The following is a 22,814-nucleotide window of genomic DNA, read 5'->3' as shown; positions in this document are numbered from 1 at the left end:
TAATAGCTGTCTTAGTTGAAGTCAAGAGACATATCAATGCCCTGGCTGGTTTACTCAGTGGTTAGAGCAGGGGCCCACAGACTGAAGGGTCTCAGGTTCGATTCCCAGTCAAGGGCATGTACCCTGGTTGCAGGCTCCATCCCCAGCCCCAGTGGGGGTGTGTGCGGGAGGCAACCCATCAATGTTTCTCTCTCTGTCCTCCCCCTCCCTTCTACAAAAAAATCCCCACTCTTTCTAAAAAATAATAATAATAAAAATCTATGGCTGGTGGGGATTAACAAAGAGAGAGAGAGAGAGAGAGAGAGAGATATCAATGTTCTAAGGCAAACCTCGCGCCCTGGCAATATTTAGCTATTCCTTGTGGCTGGGACTCAGAAATGAGTTTCCTATGAAACAACAATGGAATAGTACATTCCCTTAAATTGGTTGTATGACAAACGCAGATGTCTTACACAGAGAATCATTATCAACACCTTTCATTTTCGTCTTTGGGATAAAGCTAAAGGCCTTGACTTTTCCTCAGTCCCGCTGGGCTGCACGGCGTCGTCTGTCACGGCTTTCCCACAACCCAGCTGACACAAGCACAGTTTCTTGAAAGGCTTCCAGAGTGTATTACGCGGGACCCTTTGCCCTCTTCCATCATTTTATCTTTGGCAGATGCATAGTTCCCTCGAGTCCGGTTCCATCCAGAATGTCCTTGCAAGAGCTCTTACCACGGAGCTCCCTCTCCTGGGCAGCAGGAGACAAAGCCCGGCGTGTCCCGGGAATGCTGTCCGTTTCCGTCACTGTCAGCAGAGGAGCTGGTCGCCCTGCCTCGGTCATGCTGTTGCCTTCTGAGTGCGAGTCTTGTTTTTTACTCATGTCCTCAGCCTGCGGAAGTTCAGTTTGAGTCTCACCTTTTCTTCGTTTCCCGCAGCCACTCTAGTGCTGGAATTGCACCTGATTATAAGGGGAATGCAGGTTTGTGGTTAAGTGTAGTGGGCAATGGAGACTGAGCTAGGAGGAGGCCAGATGCTCACTGAGCACCGCTGAACAAGGAAAATACAGACTTCCAGTTCTGAAACCTAGAGGGAAAATATGGTAGGTAGTCTTTTTGTCTCCTTCAGACAGTATGTGCCTGTAGGGCAGACCATGAAGTTGGTAACTAATGGCCCCCAGTTCCTCCCTGGATATCCCAGGACTCAGCAAATGGGGGGGCGATGAGTTTGGAATAGTGAGGCTCCCCAGACCCTTCAGCACTAGAGTAGGTATCTGTTCTGACTGGTAGGTCCCCATTTATAAGAACAGAAATTCAGCCCTAATTTCAATTGTACAGCCCCGTGTATTGCTTGTCCAATATTTAAAAGTTGGTAGAATTCCTGATTCTGGATATTTAAGAGAAGCTTGAAAGTGAGTCCTAACAAAGTAAAAAGCTGCTCTGAAAAATGAAGAACTCTTCTTAGACATCACAGTAGTGAGGTGACAGGTCTGTGGGGTGACAGATGGGCAGGTTGAAAGTGAAGCTGGCAATTGCAGACCTTTCTTTATTTGCATTTTTCTTTTTCTTTTTTAAGATAGAGACTTAGGTATTTTTATCTCCTGAATGGAGAGACGGGGAGATGTTACAGGTGGTGGGAAGAGAAAGAATGGAAGATATTCTGAGGCAGAGAGTAGCTACACCTGGTTGCAATGTTCGACTTTGCACAAAAGAAAATCTTTGAATTGAAGGGAAATGAAGTCCTAAAGGCTGGAGTTTAAGCGCTTTGGCGTCTAATAAATGATTTTTTTTTTTTCAGTGAAGCAGGGTTAGGGATAATACTTGCAGAGAGCATTGAAGATTTAGGGTGACTGGCAGCAGTACCCGGTGGAAACTGTGTTGGACAAAACACAGTGGTGACTGTTTTCCTTTCACATTAAGGAGTCTGCCGGTCAGCACCCCAGGGCTGGTTTGGTAGGTCCTCGCTGTCATGAAGAACGCAACCTCCTCTCTTTCTACTCTGCCACCCTCAGCACTGGCTTTGATCTTCTCTGCCTCGGGTTTCAAGATGCCTTTTCCAGGCAGGAGGCAGAGGGGTGAGAAGGGAGAGGGTATGCACACATCAGCTTCTACCCTGTCATCGGTTTTACTCCAAAGGGGCTTTTCTAGAAGCCTGGCCCAGCTTCAGGTTTTACCGAGTTGGCTTCTCATGGCTGAAATGAAGGGGTCTTTTAGCTGGGCACTTGGAATAAACTGGGATGCTGTGACTAAGGAGAATGGGTATTAATTGAGCAGATGGCAATGTCTGCCATGCTGCTGCAGGGAATGGAAGAAGCACTGATCTACAGACATGAGAAAGGGCTGGTGGTAGCATGGAGGGCTGAACTGGGTTGGGGATCAGTAATTTGTAGTGGCCCCCATCTGCAGTAGTGTGTCACTTGTCAGCCATATACAGTCGCTTGGGAGAGACACTGAATGGTTGGATGGTCAAGGACTGTGATTTTGCAGGGCTTGTGGGGAAAAAGGCAAGAGCTCAAGAAAGTTCAATGTGATGGTGAGAAATTAAAGTAACACATTATGGTGCATATTGTATATCCCACACCCGGACGACCCTGCGGAAGCGCCTCCTAAATTTTGCACCCTGCTTAGTGGCCTAGCATATAGCCAGGGTGAGAAAGTAAATAATGTCAGACAGGAACTGATCAAATGGACAAAAGCATTGGAGGTCTTCTACATGACAGTCAAAGAGCTAGTGGAAGGGGGTTGTGGTCAGAGAATGGAAATTTGAAGTGTACGATATCAGAGTTGGGGCAGTTGCAAATTATAACAAGGTCCACCAGGTGGCCATGGTAGCGGTCTGCTGAAGAGCTATGGGAGTGAGGTCATTGGTGCTGAGGAAGGAAAAGATCTGGAAAGCTGGGGTTTGGGATGAGTTCACGCCCTCCTTTATATTGTAGATCCTTTACAGGATCCCAGGTCTTCAATGAATGTGGCAGAGTGTCCAGCAAGGTGAGAGACAGAAACATCAGATGTCAGTATTCATAATTTTATAATATTTTTCTTTTCTTAAAATGTTTTAATTTTTTGAGAGAGAGAGGAAGGGAGAGGGAGAAGGAGGAAGAGAGGGAGAAAGAGAGAGAGAAATAGCAATGCACTGCTTCCAGCACACCCCCCTCAGGGGATGGAGCCTGAAATCCGGGCATGCGCCCTGACCAGGAATCAAACTAGTGACTTTTTGGTTCATGGGACGGCACTCAGCTGTGTCACTCTGGCCGGGCTATGTTTTTCTTAGAGTCCCCTAAATTTTATAATATTTTAGTCTCCATAAAACTTGGATCTGCCACAAGCAAGTGGCTGTATCTCAGCCCTGAAGTGCACGGAGAGGGGGAGAAGAACCTCCTTGGGAGGGAGCTGTCCTTGGGAGGGAACACAGCTCAGGGACTATTCAGGGAATAAGTTGAGGGATATGGTGACTCATGTGTAGCCAAACAGGGCTTCCAGGTGGCATAGCTGAGAGGGCGGGTAGGTAGGTTCCCAGGGAGCAGGAGTGGAATCAGAACGCACGGAAATGCCAGCTGTCTGGGTCTGGGTCTGGAGGAAGTGCTGGAAGATGTCAAGGATGAAACAGTGGTACTGCCTGGTCCATAGATTCCTACGGGCCTCTTATGTAAGGAGGTTTGTGCTAACTGTGGCATTTTGTGTGGTGGGGTATCTGAGGTTAGATGGTGGCTGTTATTTTGGTGTTAAGGTCTAGTTAGTGAACTGTGTGTTCTCTGCTCAGGATTCCAAGTGGGTATTAGCATCATCATTTCTATTTTAAGATGAGGACACCTGAGATTCACAGAGGTTAAGAATCTGCCCATACACGTGGAGTTGCAATCCTTCTAGTTGGAAGGGGAATGGGCTGAGATCTTTGGATTCTCAGGCCCAGGACCTTTTCTAGTGCTTGGGTGGTCAGTGCCACCCTCATTTTGACAATTTGACAGTCCATGTCTCTCATTAAAGCAGAGTGACTTCAATTTTCTCCTCAGTTGACGAGCTGATTTCACATTGAAATTTTAAACACAAATGTAAAGACAGTCTATGTTTTCACACCTTGAGCCTCATCTTTACTATATTGGTCAGTAATAAACACACCAAGGATGCTTAGCCTCACTAGTGATCCTTCATTCATTCATTCCCTCCACAAATATTTGAGTCCCTACAATGGGACCAGCGCAATTCTATCCCTAAGGAAACAGCAGGGAAGAAAAACAAAATTATAATTCCTAGGGAGTCTACATTTTGTGGAACTGAAATGAGATGCCATTTATAACTATCAGATTGGGGGTGGTGGTGGGGGTGGTGATGTAACAAGTCTGAGAACACCAAGTGTTAAGGAGGAAGTGGAGTGACAAGAACATATATATACTGCTGGTGAGAGTGTAAATTGGTAAAATCACTTTGGAGAGCAAGCTGACAGTATCTTTAAAAAGTTGCAAATGCATCATACTCCATGAACTAGCAATTCTACTTCTAGAAATACCCTAGAATAAAATTTTTCATATATGCACAAGACATTTATTTTCCTAAAATGTTTTTATTGATTCCAGAGTGGCAGAGAAACATCAATGATGAGTCACTGATCAGCTGCCTCCTGCATGCTCCTTACTGGGGATTGAGCCTGAAACCCCCACATGTGCCCTGACTGGAATCCAACTGCAACCTCCTGGTTCATGGGTCCTCGCTCAACCACTGAGCCACGCGGGCCAGGCAAGGAGACATGTTTTAAATGTTTGTTGCAGTAGCATTGCTCATACTAAAAAACTGAAAAGCACCTAACCCAGGAGGCAGCTGATTAACGTTTGCTCTCACATCAGTTTCTATCTCTCCGTTCCTCTCTCTCTCAAAATCAATTTCAAAATCTTAAAAAGAAAAATGGCTCTTCTACACGATGCAATGCACTCTTACCATAGGTATTGTTTCCCCTTCCTGTTTACACTTTGCAAGAATCTCCAGGGTCCAGTCTGGCACAGAGCAGGTTCTCAACCGTTTGTTCAGTGACTGAGTATCCTGCATGGCTTCTTTGTTGTTTAATATCAAAACATGTAAACATTGAATCAGACTAAGCAGAGTGATGGCGTATTGGGCACTCAATACAGACTTGTTTAGTGGATCTGGTTTCTGAAACCTCCTGGAAAACCCTCGATGGGTAGTAGTCCCAGATGCACACCCCCCGCGTGCCTTCCGTTGACCCAGCCTCGGACGGGAAGAGGCTCTGCGGCGACCAGTGCAGGCGCTCAGCTTGCAAGCAGTCCTGTCCCTTCTGCAGACGGGGCGTGTGCCAGGAGCGAAGTCAGGAAGGTAGGTGGCGGCTGTGGGGGCCTTTCTGACAATTTCGGATCCATAAATAACTTTCATCAAGTACGAGGACGAACTGTGCCAAGTCACCCACACCAGTGGGGCCAGGGCCGTCGGCTCTACGGAGGCCTGGCTCTGAGCTGACAGCGCTCCTTCGGAACTTGCTTGTGGCGTAGGGGGTGCGGGGGCAGGTCGCAGCCCGCATTGCGGCACGAAACCACCCGAAAGCCTCACACGCAGAGGGGCTCCCCCGCACCCCGACGGCCCCCGCCCGGAGCTGCGCCTCGGCCGAGAGGCCAGGACAGGAAGCCCCCGGATGAGGCCGGGAGGACCCAGCGTGCCCCGGGGAGCGGGGGCCGCTCTGCAGGGACGAGCCCGGGGGGCCAGCCGCGCGGCTCCCGCCACCGCCCCGCCCGGGGTCCGCGGCCCCACTCCCGACCCACCCAGCAGGCTTCTGAATTTCAAAGGGGAGGAAACGGCCTACGGCGTAAACTTCGGAGCTCTGCTTCCCGGATTTCCCGGCAGTAAAATCGGGCCTCTCCTTCCACCAGCGGAAGCCGAAGGCGCCCGCCGCCGAAACCCGCCGGCGAAGCCAGCCCCGCGCGCCTGGGGGCGGGGGCCGCGGGGGCCGGGGGGCCGGGGGAGCCGCGCACGCACGCCGCCGACCTTCCCCGGGAAACCCCTTCCACGGCGCTTCCCGGCCCCCTCCCGCCGCCCCCGCCCTTCCTGCTATTTCCGCTTCCTTCCTCGCGCCTGCGCGGACCCGATTGTTTTGGCTTTCCGGTAGGATCCCCCGCGGGAGGAGGGAGGAGGGAGGAGGCAGGAGGGAGGGGAGCTGGGGCCGCGGCGAGGGCGGGGGTGGGGGGCGCGAGAACCCGGGAAACTGCAAAACTGCCGCTGGTGCGCCGGGCGCGCGAGCGCTGAGGCCAGGCTGCCGAGGGCCTGCCCGCTGCCCGCTGCCCGCTCGTCCCCGGGCGGCGACGGGGGCCCGCCGAGGGGGCAGAGCGCGCCGCAGGGGCGGGGCGGCAGCGGCGAGCGGGCGTCTGGCGGCCCCGGCTGACGCGGCGGCGCGGGCGGTGCGGCTCCCGGGGGAGGAGTCGCGGTGGTCGGGTGAGGAGCGTGCGGCGGCGCCTAGAGGACGCGGGCTTCCGCGCAGGACGGGCCGACCGAGGGAGGGCGCGTGAGGAGACCGGAAGGAAGAGGCGGCGGCCGCAGCCTCGCTCGGCCGGAGGCTCAGGCGAGACCCCGGCCTGGGCCGCGGCGGGAGGGCCACGCCCCCGCCCCGCCCGAGGGGCCCAGTGTTTTCGGGCCGCCGGCCACGCAGGCTCCCAACCGTCGGGACCGAGGGGCGCGGGTGAGTAGGGAGAGGGGACGGGCCGGGGCAGCCCGCCGCGACCTCTGGAGGACTTGGGGGAGGAGGGCTGCGGCGGGAGGGGGCCCGGCCCTTTGTGGCCTGGCGGGCGCGCGGGCGGGGGGCGGCGGCGGCATCTTTCAAACCGGAGACGTTTCCGCCGCGGGCGGGGGAGGGGCGAGGGGCCGGCGCCGCCCTCCGCACCCTGCGGCGGCCCCTCTGCCGCGCGGCGCCCGGCGGGGGCGTTTCCGGCCCCGGCCCGGGCCCCGGCGCCCGCCCGCCCGCCTTTGGCAAAATAAAGCCGTTTCCCCGAGCGACTCGCGACGTGTTGGCGAGATGGTGGGCCGGAGGAGGCCGGGGCTCCTGGCGGTTTCTCTTTCTCGGCCCATCTGAAGGAGTAACCGAAAGATGTCTAGGTGAACAGAGGTCCCATTGTGAGCACTAATGATTTTTGGGGAAGAAAGCAGAAGCTGCCCTTTGAAACGGAAAATTGTGTACGTGTTTACTTTCGACCGAAATCGGTAACTTGCTTGAACTCGACCACCGCCCTCGCCCTCTTAATTGAGAAACCGTGGAGTAGAGGAATATCCTTTAGTTTGATGGGTAGTTATTTCGAGATCATGCCTCCCCCCCCCCCCTTTTTTTTTTTTTACTACCGTAGCAATCCCAGATCCCTTTTTATAGCTACCTTCAGGGGACAGTATGTCACCCCATGGGCTACAGATCTCTAGAATTGTCCGCTATCACGATGGGCCGTGCAAGTGAAAACAGAAGAATCCAAAATGTAAAACTAGCTGTAAGGGGGTCTGTGTGTGTGAAATAGCGCTCTCCCGCGTCACCTAGACATAAAAACGGGGGGCGCTGGGCCGGCACGTGCTGCTTGTGTGTGACTCTGTCTGCTCGCCCAGGGAGTCTTCAGGCATCCGACGCAAACCGTGTCTGCAGCGTGCTCCGACCGGGTTGCTTTTCGTCTAATTAACAGGGTGGCTTTCCTCTGAGTTGTGATTTTTGTCTTTCTTTCTTTTTGCCTGAATTTGAGTACTGTGACTACAAGTCTCTTGTCATTGCGAGTGACTTATCGTAGTTTACCTTTGGTAAGGGCTTGCCCTGACGTTGTTTCAGAAGGACTTTCTCTCTGACCTGAAGTAAATTGAAAAGTAAAACCGGCCCGTTGTTCCCCAGTCTCGCTGATGTGGAGCGTCGCCCTTTCCGTCCGGCTGCTAACGGGAAGCTGACGCCTTGGCTTGGGCCCTGTCTGGTGCTTCCTGAAGCCTGTTCCGCGGGGCCCCGGGACCCTCCGGAGGTGGTCGCCCGCCGGAACCGCGCGGGACTCTGGCGGGGCTGCGGGCTCGCTGCCAGTCCCCTCTCTGCCGCACGGTGCTGTTTTCTCCGCACAGCTTTGTCGAGTTTTCCGCGCTGTAACTCTTCTGACCTTTTTGCTTTCATAAGAAGCATTACCATAAAGTGTTAACTTTAGTTATTTCTAGGGCCTGTAAGGAGATGAGTGGGAATAGAGGTGACATAGTCTCTGAGTTCACACTCCGTAGACTTTCTTTCTCCTGGTTAATGGAAGTGAGATGTCATACGATCGAAACATTGAGCATCGAATATGTTTAAGGTGGATGGATGGTCAGTTCCTGGAAACTAGAATACAACTTTAAAAGCCAAAAGATACCTTGGTTTTCCCAAAGGTTTCACACATTTGGAAGAGTTGCTTTTCTCCTTGCCCACATTCCTAAGACCAGGGAGAAGGGATTAATCCTGCTGTCATAAAGTGTATGAATGGAAATGTCAGAGTCCTTCATTATATCTCAATCTTACCGTTTTCAGTTTTGTGGCGTTTGAATAGAGCAACTAATTGAATAACTCAGAATATTAGAAATTATAGGTTGATTTCAAGTAACTTTAAGTATATGAAGATTGCTCCTGGTTCCCTTGCCAGAAATTTGCAGTACCTACGATTCCTCCGTGTGAGAGGAAGAATTATTGTAGGAGATTTGGAGAAAATATTATCATTTGATGAGAGGTGCTTTAAAATATCTTTCCCTTTTTCTGCTTCACTCCCATACCTCTGACAAGTGGTGGCATGTAGTAGCTTCCATGGTAAGCAAAACTCTCTTAAGTATTCCTCAGTTTACCTTTTATTATTTAAAGAAACCGAGAAATGTCAGTAGTTATAATCATTGTTAAGTGGCTATGCCCTTAATGAGCACATGAGCATGTTTGACTATCTGGGAAATATTTTCTTCTCCTATTATGATTGAAAAAATCATTGACTTGGTGGAAAATGAAATTCCAGTGAAAAAGTTAGGGTCAATTTCACTTAGGGAAATTTAGCTAAAGCTTTCCTTAGTCATTGTGCAGAGAAAAAAAGTGATATCCAAAATAAAAGGACATACCACACCCATAATTATTCTATCACAGATGGTGTCTCCTTTATGTTCTTTTTAATTTTTTAAAAGTGGGGTAAATTACTAAATTTGTGACCTGACTTTACTTAGGGTACTGAGCATAATTTTCTTGATGGAGCCGTGTAGTCTTTTTCAGTGTGGTGGGAAAGGAGGAACGTGGGAATAGGCCTAAGCTCTGAATTTGATTTGAGTAGGGGTCACTATACTGAAATTGATCAAAGTTGATAAATTCTTCAAAAGGCAAGATGATTGTGTTTTAATTGGTGTTTGTCACAGTTCCAAAAACTGTGGAGTGGTTGATAGTCTAAAGACCAAGTCTTCCGAACATTCTTCACTGTCAGGGTTGTTTTGATAACTTGAAAGCAAACTGTTTCTGGCACCAGTCTTTGGTTCTTGCTAAGGAGCGGCCTGGCTCCTCGTTGAAGTGAAGAAAGGCTTGTTTTATGATGGGTGCCTTCTTGGCCCTCATTTCCTTTTTCTGCACTGGCATCAGTCTTCTCAGGATTAGTTTTTGTTGAATTAGTTTGTTTCATGATTTTACCATCAAAATACTCCTTAAAAACTTTGAACGAATTTCTCTTACCTAAAATACCATTCAGTGTTTAAGTGCCGAGACCTTGTAATTGGGACCCCTAGGTGTGGTGCTGGTGTGGAGATTCAGGAGTTAGGAAAGTGTTACAAAAGGCTTCACCAGTAGTGCATCAATAAAAATAATTGCACATATTTATATAGTAGTGTCGTGTGTCAGGCACTCTTCCAACCTCTTTATAAAACTCATTTAATCTGTAACCCATTGAGAAGAGTTTATTTTTATCCCCCATTTTACAGCACAGAAAGTAAATAACTTAAAAAAGGTCACACAACCAGTAAGTTGCCAATTGGGCTTTCAACCCAACTAATTTGGCTCCACAGTTGGTGCTCTTAATTTTTTGGCAATATTTAACATTCAGAAAGCCTTGGATCCTTTCCAACAGAGGTTTTCAGTCCTCTGTGTTGACATTGGTAGCCCTGGAAGATGCAGCACCGCTTAGGTTAGTAATACACAACTTTAAGGTGCTTCATACAGGTGGTGACCCGTTGCCCTTCCTCTCTATCACTGTTTTATCCCTGCTGTGTAATTTCTGTGCAATCCTTGTTTTGTACCCTTCTCTTCATCTTTTTTTCCTTCCTTCTTTTGACACACATAGCTCAGTTAACTGCTGATCAGTTTCATTGATTATTTAGGGGAGGAAAACCAGTTGCAATAATTTTCCATAAGAGGTGTTTAAGATTTTTAAGTAGAATTATATATGTTACTATGGATTGCTGACTGATTTAATCCTAATGATTACTTAATAAAAGAATGTTTTGAAATTATTTTGTGTGGTGGAATTTACTCATTAGAACCTTGGAGGCTTGGATAGTCTAGACAAAATGTATTAGAACCTAAATTTTATGTTGAAGTACATTGTTCTTTATTAGAGTCTGAATTTCATTATACCATGTTTGTATGACTCCTATTTCTTATTCTTACTCTAGTTGGCATTTTTCAGTATGAAATATGTTCTAATGACCTGCTCTAAAATATAGAACTTTCCTATTAATCTTGAAGTACCTGGTACCAGGAATTGTAGCATGTATCTCAGCCTCTGCCCCTCTGTTCATCTGATGAATCCATGTATCCACTAAATGTCTTTATACAAGCATTGTCTTGTGTACATCTTCTCTTTTTCAAATGTATGTAGGTATTGTAGTTCTCAAAAATGAAAAGTAATTTAAGTGTTTCAGACTAATAGTTTTTCTTTTCTGATTGTGAGTTTTTTCAACAGGTTATCTTGGAGAGGGATTTCCCTTTTTAAAAACATGTAATAAAGGTTTAACCTCGTGTAAAGTAGGTTATACTAGATAAAAGAAAGTATTCCACATTCCACTGAATCTGCAGTAGGTGAGAAAGCAGTTGTGTGATTAGGTATGAGATGTTAAAATATTTCGGTTGAAAAGAAAAGTGAGTATATACAGATTAGATAAAGAATTACATTTAATTCCACTTTCAAGCATTTAAGTTTTATGCTTTTTCCTCATTTTTGTGATCTGAAGGGAAAACATTCTTCCAAGAAAAACTTTTTTTTGCCTTTAAATAATTTTATTTTTTAAAATTTTTGTTACTTTAATTTCCCATAGCACCTTGGCAGTGCTGAAAACAAAAATACAAATACAAGGATGTATTCATTTTAATATAGTATGTATGGGCATGTGTCACACCATTGGGGGTGGGGAACAGTTTAAACAGGAACAAACTTAAGCAGTGGACAAAATAGAAGCCAGATAACTGGTTCTCACTGATTTTTAATATTTGATCAAGAACCAGTTTGACACCAGAGATTGGTACATGTGGCCTGCAGCCTGTAAATAAAGTTTTATTGAAACAGTCATGTCCATTTGTTCACACTGTCTTTTGCTGCTTGCAGGCTACAACAACAGAGTTAAGTGTTTGGGACACATACTTTATGGCTTAAAAAGCCTAAAATATTTTGTCTTTGTGATGAGAAGAGAGAATAGTACACCTTTTGAAAGTCTGTGGTTTTTTAAAATTAGGTGATCATTGTGTATGTTAGTAAATTCAATAGGTCTTCAATAAGTTTTTCCTTGCTCTGCAGTGTGAACTAGTTAGCAGTGGGAGCAGGTGCCAACTACATCCTTTGCTCATATACTTTGCCATACGATAAAGAATAAACTTTCTTATCTCTATCAAAAGTTTGGAAATGAAAGATCAAGACAGCTAGGTTTCAAGAAAAATGTTTCTTATACCCAACTTGCTTGACTCATTTGCCCATTTCCTTTGGCTATTGAGTTTGGCTATTAAGTAAATAAGCTTAATTTACTTAAGTGTGGTATCTAAATGGCTTACTTTTTTCTGCCTATTTTAATACTAAGATATCCTGAATAAAAATTACCTTATCAGGAAGAATTTTACCCTAAATAACAGAAGAAGGGGTGGGAAATAGGGGCATATAAATCAGTGATAGTGAGGATTACATAAAGTTGGCTAACTGTGATATTCTAAAAGCAGGCTTCATTTGTTTTAATATAGTTTCATATGTGATTTAAAAAATCAAATCTAGTAAAATCCAGACATAACAAATTAAATGGGGCCCAAAAGACTCGCTTCAAAAAAATCAGGTTATAGCATGAGGTTAAAGAAATTGCCTGTACAGCTGGCCTGCAAGGAATTCTGGGGGCTAGCAGTGTGATCCGAATCCATCCTGGCCCTGGCTATCAGTTCCTGTCACCTGGTTTACATATGGATGGGGATGATTTGGGGCCCTGCAGCTGGGGCTAGGACTTTCAGTTTATTTACACAGGCATTTCTGTAAGATAAATTTTTAGAGATAGAATTGATTGAGTTATTAAGTATTTACAATGCCAAATATTATACCTATGTAATACTGCATTTGCAATTCTGAAGTTCAAAAAGCTCGTAAAAATCAAGTTTTTAATAAAACTTTGCCTGCAAAACCTGACGTGAAATAGCATTTAGGCTATATATAGTAGTAGTTTTCACGATGTTCATATTTCCTGCTGTAAGGATAGTAATATGTTTGATTATGGGATTCTGCCCCAGACTCTTTGAGAGAGCCTTGTAATACATGATATATGCACCATATCACCTCTATAAAATCTGAAAAGCTCTAAATTCTAGAACATATCTAGCTCCAAGAGTTTTGAATAAGGATGTGTAGGTATGTATGAACTTACAGTCCTGTATAAGAATGCTCGTTTTTGCCCATCTGGCGTGGCTGAACGTCAACCTATGATCCAGGAGATCAAGGTTCGATTCCGGGTCAGGGCACATGCCTGGGTTTCTGGCTTGATTTCCAGTAGGGGGCATGCAGGAGGCAGCCAGTCAGTGACTCTCATCACTGATGTTTCTCTCTTTCCCTCCCTCCCTCCCTCCCTCTCCCTTCCTCTCTCTGAAATCAATACGTATTTTAAAAGAAAAAAAAATGCCGTTTTCCCACATCCTCACTAAGCTTTGCTGCATTATTAATATATGAAAATAGCCAGTGAGTCCAGGCATCATTAGCCTTAGAGGTTATAGTAAATAGTAGAACTTAGGTTTACAGTGTAACTTTCAGATCTGGAAGAGCCAAGTCATTACCTTAACTGACCCAAAGTCACACTCTGCCTTTGCTTCTGTTTTAGTTACTTCCACAGTTAACTTGGCCAGAAATGTGACAGTTTATATCAAGTTAGCAGTTTCTGTAATAGTATAGTTGGGCAGGAAGTTCAGTGTGATCTCTTTGACATATGAATGATATTTTGTGAGTCTTAGTGGATCCAGTGATGCTCATATTTATCAGTTTTGTGCCAACCACTTGACTTTCTTATTGTGGGAACTGAGTCACCTAATTAGAAAAGAGTAGCTGTTAACTATTACTAGCTTTCTGTATGGGGTTCCCCTCTTCTTTTCCTTTTTTGTAATTTCCTTGCCATATGTTGTAAATACTGATTTACAAATAAAGTTAAACTTTAATTCAGCTGGAGTTTCTTTTGATGAGTGGTATGCAGTATGACTAAAATGTAGGTTTTTGTTCCCTCCCTCTAGTGGATAGCCAGTGATTCCAACATTATTGTTGAAATAAGCCACTCTTCCTAATTTGACAAAATTGCCCTCCTTTCTTCCAAAATATCTTGGTGATTTTTGTGCATTCTTCCAGATGAATCCTCTGAAATAGGATTTGGATTGAATTTGTATTAAATTTACACGTTAATTTGGAGGACATTCGTATTTATATAATATGGAGTCTTCTATATAAGAAAACATGTCTGTTTTATCTTATTTTGTGTTTTTGGTTTTTTCCCCTAGTAAAATTGTATGTTCTTATAAAAATTTAAAGGAGGGAATAAAACTGATTAATTTTAAAAAGATTTCTAGGAAGGAAACAGTGTACGAACATTAATGTTACATGTACTTCCCTTGTAGAATTGAACTGCAGATTTAAAAAAATACAGTGTTTAGCTCTAGCCACTTTGGCTCAGTGGTTAGAGCATCAGCCCATGGACTGAAGAGTTCCAGGTTCGATTCCAGCCCAGGGCACGTACCTCAGTTGTAGGCTTGATCCCTGGCCCCTGTTAGGGCAACTGTGGGAGGCAACCAATTGATGTGTCTCAGTCACATCAGTGTTTCCCCCCACCCTCCTCTGAAAAAAGCAATGAGAAAAAGAGATCCTTAGGTGAAGATTAAAAATAATAAAATAAAATGCTAAAATTTATTTAAAAAATAAAACTTCAAAATTCATAGTTTATATTTTGCAAATAAATTGAGTCTATGTATTGTGTAGTTTAATAATGTAAATTAAATATAAGGCTTTTGCGAATGCATTTAAAATATATCCACAAAATGAGAATCTCTAAGAAAAAGGGTATTTTTTCTCTTAAGTCAAGGTCATGTATTGCCACTACACAAATAACTAGGAGATCTGGCTTTATGATTCAAATTCTTTATTTTTAAACGACTTTAAAAATGTCTACGTATTAAATGCCTCGTTTTCTAGAATGTTTGTATTTTGTATAGAAGGTAAAATTACAAATGTTAATTCTCTTCTGTTTTTTATTTAAATGTAATACACTTAATAAATGTTTCTTTTCTCATGTTTTATTTTTATGGTAATATCTAAAGTTGAACTTCAAATGAATATAATTTATATTTAAGTCTGTCACTTAAAAATTGTATTCTAAAATGTACTGGCCTAGATACTCTAACTGAACTTTTTTTCTTTTTAGTTAGTCCAGAAGATTCACAGAATATAGGATGTTGCCACGAAATCTACCTCGTGTGTTACTGTCTTTCGCTCATAGCCTGTACAACCATTGCAAATTTGCGCAAGATGTCTGCAGACTGTGTTGAAAAACTCAGTGAAGAACCTAATTAACACAGGATGACCTAGGAGTGACTTCAAGTCTATAACAAGAAACTGTTCATTAGTGAAAGTGTCAGTCTTGGTCCTGAATGCTGCAGATAACAGCAAGCGGAGTTTCTCCTTTCTTTATTTCTGAAACATTCACTTGACCTTCCATCAGTAAGACTGACTTTTCTAATCTGCTCCGGGAGATATTAATGGAATACAGTCATGTCCACTCAAGACGAGAGGCAGATCAATACTGAATATGCTGTGTCCTTGTTGGAACAGTTAAAACTGTTTTATGAACAGCAGTTGTTTACTGACATAGTGTTAATTGTTGAGGGCACTGAGTTCCCTTGTCATAAGATGGTTCTTGCAACATGTAGCTCTTATTTTAGGTAAGTACTGTAATCTTGATTAGTTTGTCATTTCAAATGCAGAATGGTAATTTATTTTAATAGGAATTTTAAAGCATTATTTAAATTTAAAAATAATGTCATAATGTTTTGTTTACTAGTCTCCTCTTTGTCCCTCTGTATATTTGGACATTTCATATAAATGAAATCATACACTATGTGGCCTTTTGTATCTGGCTTCTTTCACCGATCATAATGTTTTTGAGGGTCATCTGTGTTACGATACGTATCAATACTTAGTTCCTTTTTATTGTCCAGTGGTATTCCATGACAGACCTCGGAGATATTGTGGATTCAGTTCCAGACCACCACAGTAAAGTGAATATTATAATAAAGCGAGTCACATGATTTTTTGGTTTCCCAGTGCATATAAAAGTTATGTTCATACTGTAGTCTAGTAGTATGCGATAGCATTATGTCTAAAAAAAAATGTACATAACTTCATTTAAAAATACTCTTGCTAAAAAATGCTAACCGTTATCTGAGCCTTCAGCGAATTGTAATCTTTTTGCTGGTGGAGGGTCTTTCCTTCAGTTTGTAAAGAACACAATGTCTGTAAAGTGCAATAAAATGAGGTTTGCCTATAAATGAATACTGATGTGACTCAGAATGACATAGAATAGTTTGATACATCTTTGGCACTGGATTATACTTTTCTCTTGCCTCCCTCAAAAGTTTTCCCAACAAGTTGTCCATAAGCAAATGCCCTAAATAAGCATCCTATATTGTCTAGCTTCTCTTTTTAGCTGTGCATTTGTTTTACACTAAACCCAAAGGTTTGTTTTTTCTCTCTCTGTTGTAGGGCCATGTTCATGAGTGGACTAAGTGAAAGCAAACAGACACACGTACACCTGAGGAATGTGGATGCAGCCACCTTACAGATAATAATTACTTACGCATACACGGGTAACTTGGCAATAAGTGACAGCACTGTAGAACAGCTTTATGAAACAGCTTGCTTCCTGCAGGTGAGCAGTTTTTATCTGTTGTGTACATTAACTTTTTTTTTTTTTTTTAATTTTTTATTTCTTGATTTTAGAGAGCGGGGGGAAGGCAGAGAGAGAGAGACATCAATTTGTTGTTTCACTTATTTATGCATCATGGTTGCTTCTTGTACGTGCCCTAATCAGTGATGGAGCCTGCAGCCTTGGCATCTCAGGACGATGTTCTCACCGACTGAGCTACCCAGACAGGGCTTTGTGGTTTATTTTTTCAAGAAGTATTGTTTCCTCAGTAATATATCTCTATAATTTTCTTGTTGCTGATTTTAGAAGGAAAAAGTTTTTTTCTTTTTAAAATGTGAATGTGTAAGGGAAAAACAGTAGGATTTGATCAGCCAGTAAACTTTAGTTATATGATGGGAACTTAATTAAAAAAGTGAAAATTTTATACTTCTGCCTAATTTACCTGAGTGTTTAGATTTCAAGTAAAGTCATTTTTAACTGTTTATTAAATTTAAGTGCTTCAATTTTTTATTTTTTTATTTTATTTTTTTGCTAAAGCTTAGATGTACTAATTTTTGATGGTATTACTTTTCATAGAAAACTTTAAGATTCTTATGGAAATTATCAAACTTAAATATGTAGATAGCCATGTGGCCACATGAGCCAGCCCTTAAGGAGAAGTATTTAAAATACTGTACATAGAGTAGGTACCTATTGTACCTATAACTGGGGACTAAGGCGATGATAGGCTGCTTCCTGGTATTTTTTAGAGTCAAAGGCATTCACATCCTAAATCCAAACTTGAAATGGTGGAGTGCTTCTTTCTACAACTTGTAAATTTCATTAACTTTTTTAAAGCTGGGACTAAAGGCAGATGTTTTTTAGAATTGCTAATAAGTTGAGGAATTTTAAGAAATTTGAATTCCAGAGCACTGTGTTACTGTAATTAGTGACACTGTCCTTACCATTGTTTCTGTCATATTAATGAAACTGTCATATTAATGAAACCATGTGCATGTGGTTGCCCAAATGCAAACTAGGACTCTCCCTCTTGGATTAGGTTACCCTGGCAAGCCCAGGATAGGTCATTTTATGACTTTCACTATTAACCACATCAAATAATAATGTTTTTATATGCCAGGTACTATACTATGCTCTATGTAGCTTCTCATCTAATTGTTACAATCATTTGTTAAAATTTCCTCATTTTATACAATTGAGGCTTAGAGAAGTAGCTACTTGTCTAATTGGGTACAGGTACTGATTGGCCAACCTAAGTTTTGAATCCAGGCAACCCAGCCTCTCTTTATAAATTGCTTCTAGGTAACCACTGTAATTTTTTTTTTTTCTTTGTAACCACTGTGATGTTGAATAAGTATAGTAGGTAGCACTTCTGATTCATCTGAGATCACTTTTCCTTCTCAAGAAAAAAAAAAAATCTAGAAAACTTAGAGCAGTCATCTAAATGTACATAGTTTATAACTACACAGAAATATATTTATTACTCCTTTGGTTATCATAGCTCTCTAGATAAAAAAGGCATATATTCTTAGTCATTGTGCATGATTTTCTGGTTTAATTTGACTATCTTGTCAATGTTGATAAAACTAGATTTCAGCTGCTCAATAATAATCATTTTCTGTACTGATTTATTTACATTGTTTTCATTTGGTTCTCTCAATTGCACATTTTCAAAAGCCTAGAAAAGTCTATAACTTATACATGAATTTCCCTGCCTTTAGTTTTTTAAGAGCCTATTTAATATTATACTACTGGCTCCTAAATAGGGCAGGGCAGTTAAGTAGGCCACTGGACAGGTAGAAAAAATGCAAAGCTATAAGTATAGTTTTATTATTACAGAAAACATCTCTTAGCCCAAAATATATATTTAAAATAAAAACTACATTACGGTTATCTGATTTATATATTGGTGTCTACACAAAAATAAAATTTGTCTATTCCATTATCAACTTTTTTTTTTTCCTTTTAGGTAGAAGATGTGTTACAACGTTGTCGGGAATATTTAATTAAAAAAATAAATGCAGAGAATTGTGTGCGATTGTTGAGCTTTGCTGATCTGTTCAGCTGTGAGGAATTGAAACAAAGTGCTAAAAGAATGGTGGAGCACAAGTTCACTGCTGTGTGTCACCAGGAAGCGTTCATGCAGCTGTCACATGACCTACTGATAGACATTCTCAGTAGTGACAATTTAAATGTAGAAAAGGAGGAGACAGTTCGAGAAGCTGCTATGCTATGGCTCGAGTACAACACAGAGTCACGGTCCCAGTATTTGTCTTCAGTTCTTAGCCAAATCAGAATTGATGCCCTTTCAGAAGTAACACAGAGAGCTTGGTTTCAAGGTCTGCCACCCAATGATAAGTCTGTAGTGGTTCAAGGTCTGTATAAATCCATGCCCAAGTTTTTCAAACCAAGACTTGGGATGACTAAAGAGGAGATGATGATTTTCATTGAAGCATCTTCAGAAAATTCTTGTAGTCTTTACTCTTCTGTCTGTTACAGTCCCCAAGCAGAAAAAGTTTACAAGCTATGCAGCCCACCAGCTGATTTGCATAAAGTTGGGACCGTTGTAACTCCCGATAATGACATCTATATAGCAGGTGGTCAAATTCCTTTGAAAAACACAAAAACAAATCACAGTAAGACAAGCAAACTTCAGACTGCCTTCAGAACTGTGAATTGCTTTTATTGGTTTGATGCACAGCAAAATACCTGGTTTCCAAAGACCCCGATGCTTTTTGTCCGTGTAAAGCCATCCTTGGTTTGCTGTGAAGGCTATATCTATGCAATTGGAGGAGATAGTGTAGGTGGGGAACTTAATCGGAGGACCGTAGAAAGATACGACACTGAGAAGGATGAGTGGACAATGGTGAGCCCTTTGCCTTGTGCTTGGCAGTGGAGTGCAGCGGTTGTGGTTCATGACTGCATTTATGTTATGACGCTGAACCTCATGTACTGTTACTTTCCAAGGTCTGACTCGTGGGTAGAAATGGCCATGAGACAGACTAGCAGGTCTTTTGCTTCAGCTGCAGCTTTTGGTGATAAAATTTTCTATATTGGAGGGTTACACATTGCTACCAATTCTGGCATAAGACTCCCCTCCGGCACTGTAGATGGGTCTTCAGTAACTGTGGAAATTTATGATGTGAATAAAAATGAGTGGAAAATGGCAGCCAACATCCCTGCTAAGAGGTACTCAGACCCCTGTGTTCGAGCTGTTGTGATCTCAAATTCTCTGTGTGTGTTTATGCGAGAAACTCACTTAAATGAAAGAGCTAAATATGTCACTTACCAGTATGATCTGGAACTCGACCGGTGGTCTCTGCGGCAACATATATCTGAACGTGTCCTGTGGGACTTAGGGAGAGACTTTCGATGCACTGTTGGGAAACTTTATCCATCCTGCCTTGAGGAATCTCCGTGGAAACCACCAACTTATCTTTTTTCACCGGATGGGACAGAGGAGTTTGAACTGGATGGAGAAATGGTTGCACTACCACCTGTATAGTTGGGAGTTCGGGAGGTGCACGTCTGATTTATGTGCTTTGTCATTTTCTTTGCTAAACAAGAGGCTATGAAAGGACTAAATATGAGTACATAAAAATCTATCTTTGATAAATTTTATTTTTATGCCCTACTTAATATTTGCATCAGTATAATATATATCAGTGAGTCTTGCAGAAAGATATGCTTCCATAATATGAAATAGATTATCCAATAATTGAGAAACTTTTATGTGTATCATGAGAGCATAGAATCTGGATTATCTAACATTGTTAGCCCTGTGTATGTACAGTTCAAAAAGTTCACTTATTAAACTAGTTTCCTGTTCCTAGTGTGGTATATCACAGATTGTGCTGAGGTTATTTTAGTATGTGTATCTCATTTCTGTGCTTCTGTTCTGATGTCCTGGAATACAGTTTTTCAGTGTAATTAGTTCAGCTGCACTTAACACTAACATCCTTGTTGGAATAGAAATACCTAAACCCTGTATTATAGTTGAGGAAGATCTTCCATTTCATGGTATTGCACAGGGAGAGCTGTGACTGCAGGACCAGTCTAACTATACTATAGGTGCATGTATTCTTTCTTCACTAACTTATACTTGTCTCTAGAATACAGGTCTTCCAATCAGCTGGTCATTTACCAGGTGTGGACTTAAGTTGCTGGGCTTGCAATAAAGATTGCTCGCCCCTCATTGTGCGGGTCTAGGTGGAGTGTTCATCGTAAATGCCTCCACTTTCTGTATTACGTTAACATTGGCTCATGCATATAACCACCTGCTGCTGTTGTATTTCTCCATCTTAAAGATTTAGAGTGGGTCAACCAGGTCATTACATCTTAATTTAATAACAAGCATTACTGTAGAGTGACTGTGTGTAGATGCCCATTAGCCGTCAGGGTGTGTTTTTTTTAACCTGTTGTGTGTGTGGGTAGGATTAGAAAGGTGAACTGTTCAGGAATTCTCTGCACTGGCTGTGCGGACAAGCAGGTAACGAGTGCTACTCTGGCATTCATCCAGGAACCACTAGCAGTAGCGGGCGCCGCCCATCTAACATGAGCACAGGTGCTTCACGACCAACATTACTAGCATGTTCAACTGCATAATGTTCTGGCACTGTATTTTGAATGACATTAATTTATTAAATAAATTGTATATAATCAATATTTGTTTTCTTTTGTGGCGGGAATGGTTTATTTTTAAATATGTCTGTATTGATTTGAGAGGGGGAGAGAGAGAAACATCAATGATGAGAGAGAACCATTGCTCACTGTCTCCTGCATGCCCCCTACTGGAGATCGAGCCCGAAACCCAGGCATGTACCCTGACCAGGAATCGAACCTCAGTCTCCTGGGTAATAGTCAACGCTTTCTTATCTGAGCCACGCCGGCTGGGCTGTGGTGAGAATGGTTTAATGCTGTGCTTTTAGTTTTAATTTTACTGGTTCAGTTTAGCTTGTTGCATGTAGTTTCTTCAGGATTATGAGATACATATATATATATATATATATATATATATACATATTTTTTAACAATTCCTTTCAACCCTAGTTGCCTATTTGAATCATCTGAGGTGCTTTTAAAAGCAGGATGGTGCCTGAACCTCATCCCAGACAGCTTCAATCTGGCTGGTGGACCTAGCAGCTGTATTTTTGAGGGTACTACAGGTGCTTCTGTGCAGTCCCGTTGAGAGCCATTGGTTTAGGCTTCAAATACAGGCATGCCTCAGATTGCGGGCTCAGTACCACTGCACTGAAGCAAGTCGTAACCTTTTTGCTTACCTTCAATTTGTAAAAATGCAGTATCTGTGAAATGCAATAAAATAAGGTGTACCTGTATAAAGATTTGATTCTAGATGATCAGTCTTCCTAGAGCACATCCTTGATCATGTTTCCAGATTTAACTGCCTCTCTCTGCCTACTGAATGAAATCCAGTTTATTTTTTTAAAAACATTTTATTCAAGAAGTTTCAATCCATGATAACACAAAGCAACCTTTTTTCAGATGCCAATCTATAAAAGTGATTTTAATGCTGAAAGACCCATTTAATAAGTAAACATTTTCTATTTGAGGCAAGTTACTCTACAGACTTCATTATAGATTATCGGAAATCGAGGTGGCTTCAGTCTAGACAGCACTGTAATCCAGTGATTTATAAAAGAATGGAAGTTAAGAGGTGTGTCTCCTTGATCCCAGTGAGTTTTCACATTTTCTGGTAGGTAACAAGCATAAAAGGAAGCAGGGAGATTGGTAGAAATATGGGATCTTTGACCTAAGAATTGTGAAGGGAAAAGGGAAACGAGAGAATTAAACATTGGGAATAAGTCTCTGGCAAAAAACATTTGATGGAAGAATTCTTGGATCATAACAGCATCATTCCATGGACAAATGCCATCCGTGTTCTTTCATGTAAGAAAGTTTATTTACAAGCAGCTCTGGAGGCTAGAAATCTGAAATCGAGGTGCTGGCAGGATTGCTTTCTTCTGAGGGTGTGAGAGAAGGAGCTGTTCCAGACCTCTGTCCTTGGCTTGTAGAAGGCCATCTGCTTGTTCACACGGTGTTCTTTCTCTGGATGCGTCATCTCACCAGGAGCCAGACCTGCCAGCATCTTGATCTTGGACTTCCCAGCATTGAGAAAGTTCTGGAGGCTAGAAGCTCCAAACCAAAGTCCAATAGGCTTGGTTTCTAGTGAACACTCTTCCTGGTTTATAGATGACCACCTTCTTACCGGGTTCTCATGTTGTATAGAGTGAAGTTAAAAATCTTTAGCACATGTAAGGCTCTCCTATAATTTGGCTTTAAGTTACCTTTCCAGCCTTGTCTTGGCATTGTTTACCCACAAACCTGAACTTGCATCAGGCTTTTGCCATACTTTCCGGCCTTTCCCTCTGCTGCTTGCTCTACTCGATGGTCTTTCCATCCCAAACCTGCCTGTGGCTATCTCTGTATTAGCCAAGATCTGTTTTAGGTAGTTTGTTTTTATTTTTCCCCTTTA

At 42.6% G+C, this 22,814-nt stretch overlaps 1 protein-coding gene across 7 annotated transcripts; it reads left to right on the top strand.

Moving 5' to 3' along the window:
* The first annotated feature begins 1,555 nt into the window (after nucleotides 1-1,555).
* On the top strand, nucleotides 1,556-20,150 carry KBTBD2 (kelch repeat and BTB domain containing 2). Of its 7 annotated transcripts, none has more exons than XM_081146914.1 (4): nucleotides 1,556-5,299; nucleotides 14,822-15,338; nucleotides 16,159-16,324; nucleotides 18,291-20,150. In XM_081146914.1, exons 2-4 carry the CDS (start codon nucleotides 15,169-15,171, stop codon nucleotides 19,824-19,826), a joined length of 1,872 nt encoding a protein of 623 aa, XP_081003040.1. In that variant the 5' UTR covers nucleotides 1,556-5,299; nucleotides 14,822-15,168; the 3' UTR covers nucleotides 19,827-20,150. The 7 variants fall into 7 exon arrangements, with proteins under 7 accessions (XP_081003040.1, XP_081003036.1, XP_081003034.1 ...); XM_081146910.1 differs by lacking the exon at nucleotides 1,556-5,299 and adding an exon at nucleotides 6,051-6,079; XM_081146908.1 differs by lacking the exon at nucleotides 1,556-5,299 and adding an exon at nucleotides 6,213-6,650.
* The last annotated feature ends 2,664 nt before the right edge of the window (nucleotides 20,151-22,814 follow it).

The sequence above is a fragment of the Miniopterus schreibersii genome (assembly GCF_964146895.1).
Source record: "Miniopterus schreibersii genome assembly, chromosome: 9".
In the NCBI taxonomy this organism is placed as follows: Eukaryota; Metazoa; Chordata; class Mammalia; order Chiroptera; family Miniopteridae; genus Miniopterus; species Miniopterus schreibersii.
The sequence above is the reverse complement of the archived record's forward strand: the minus strand, read 5'-3'. Positions and strand labels throughout refer to the sequence as shown.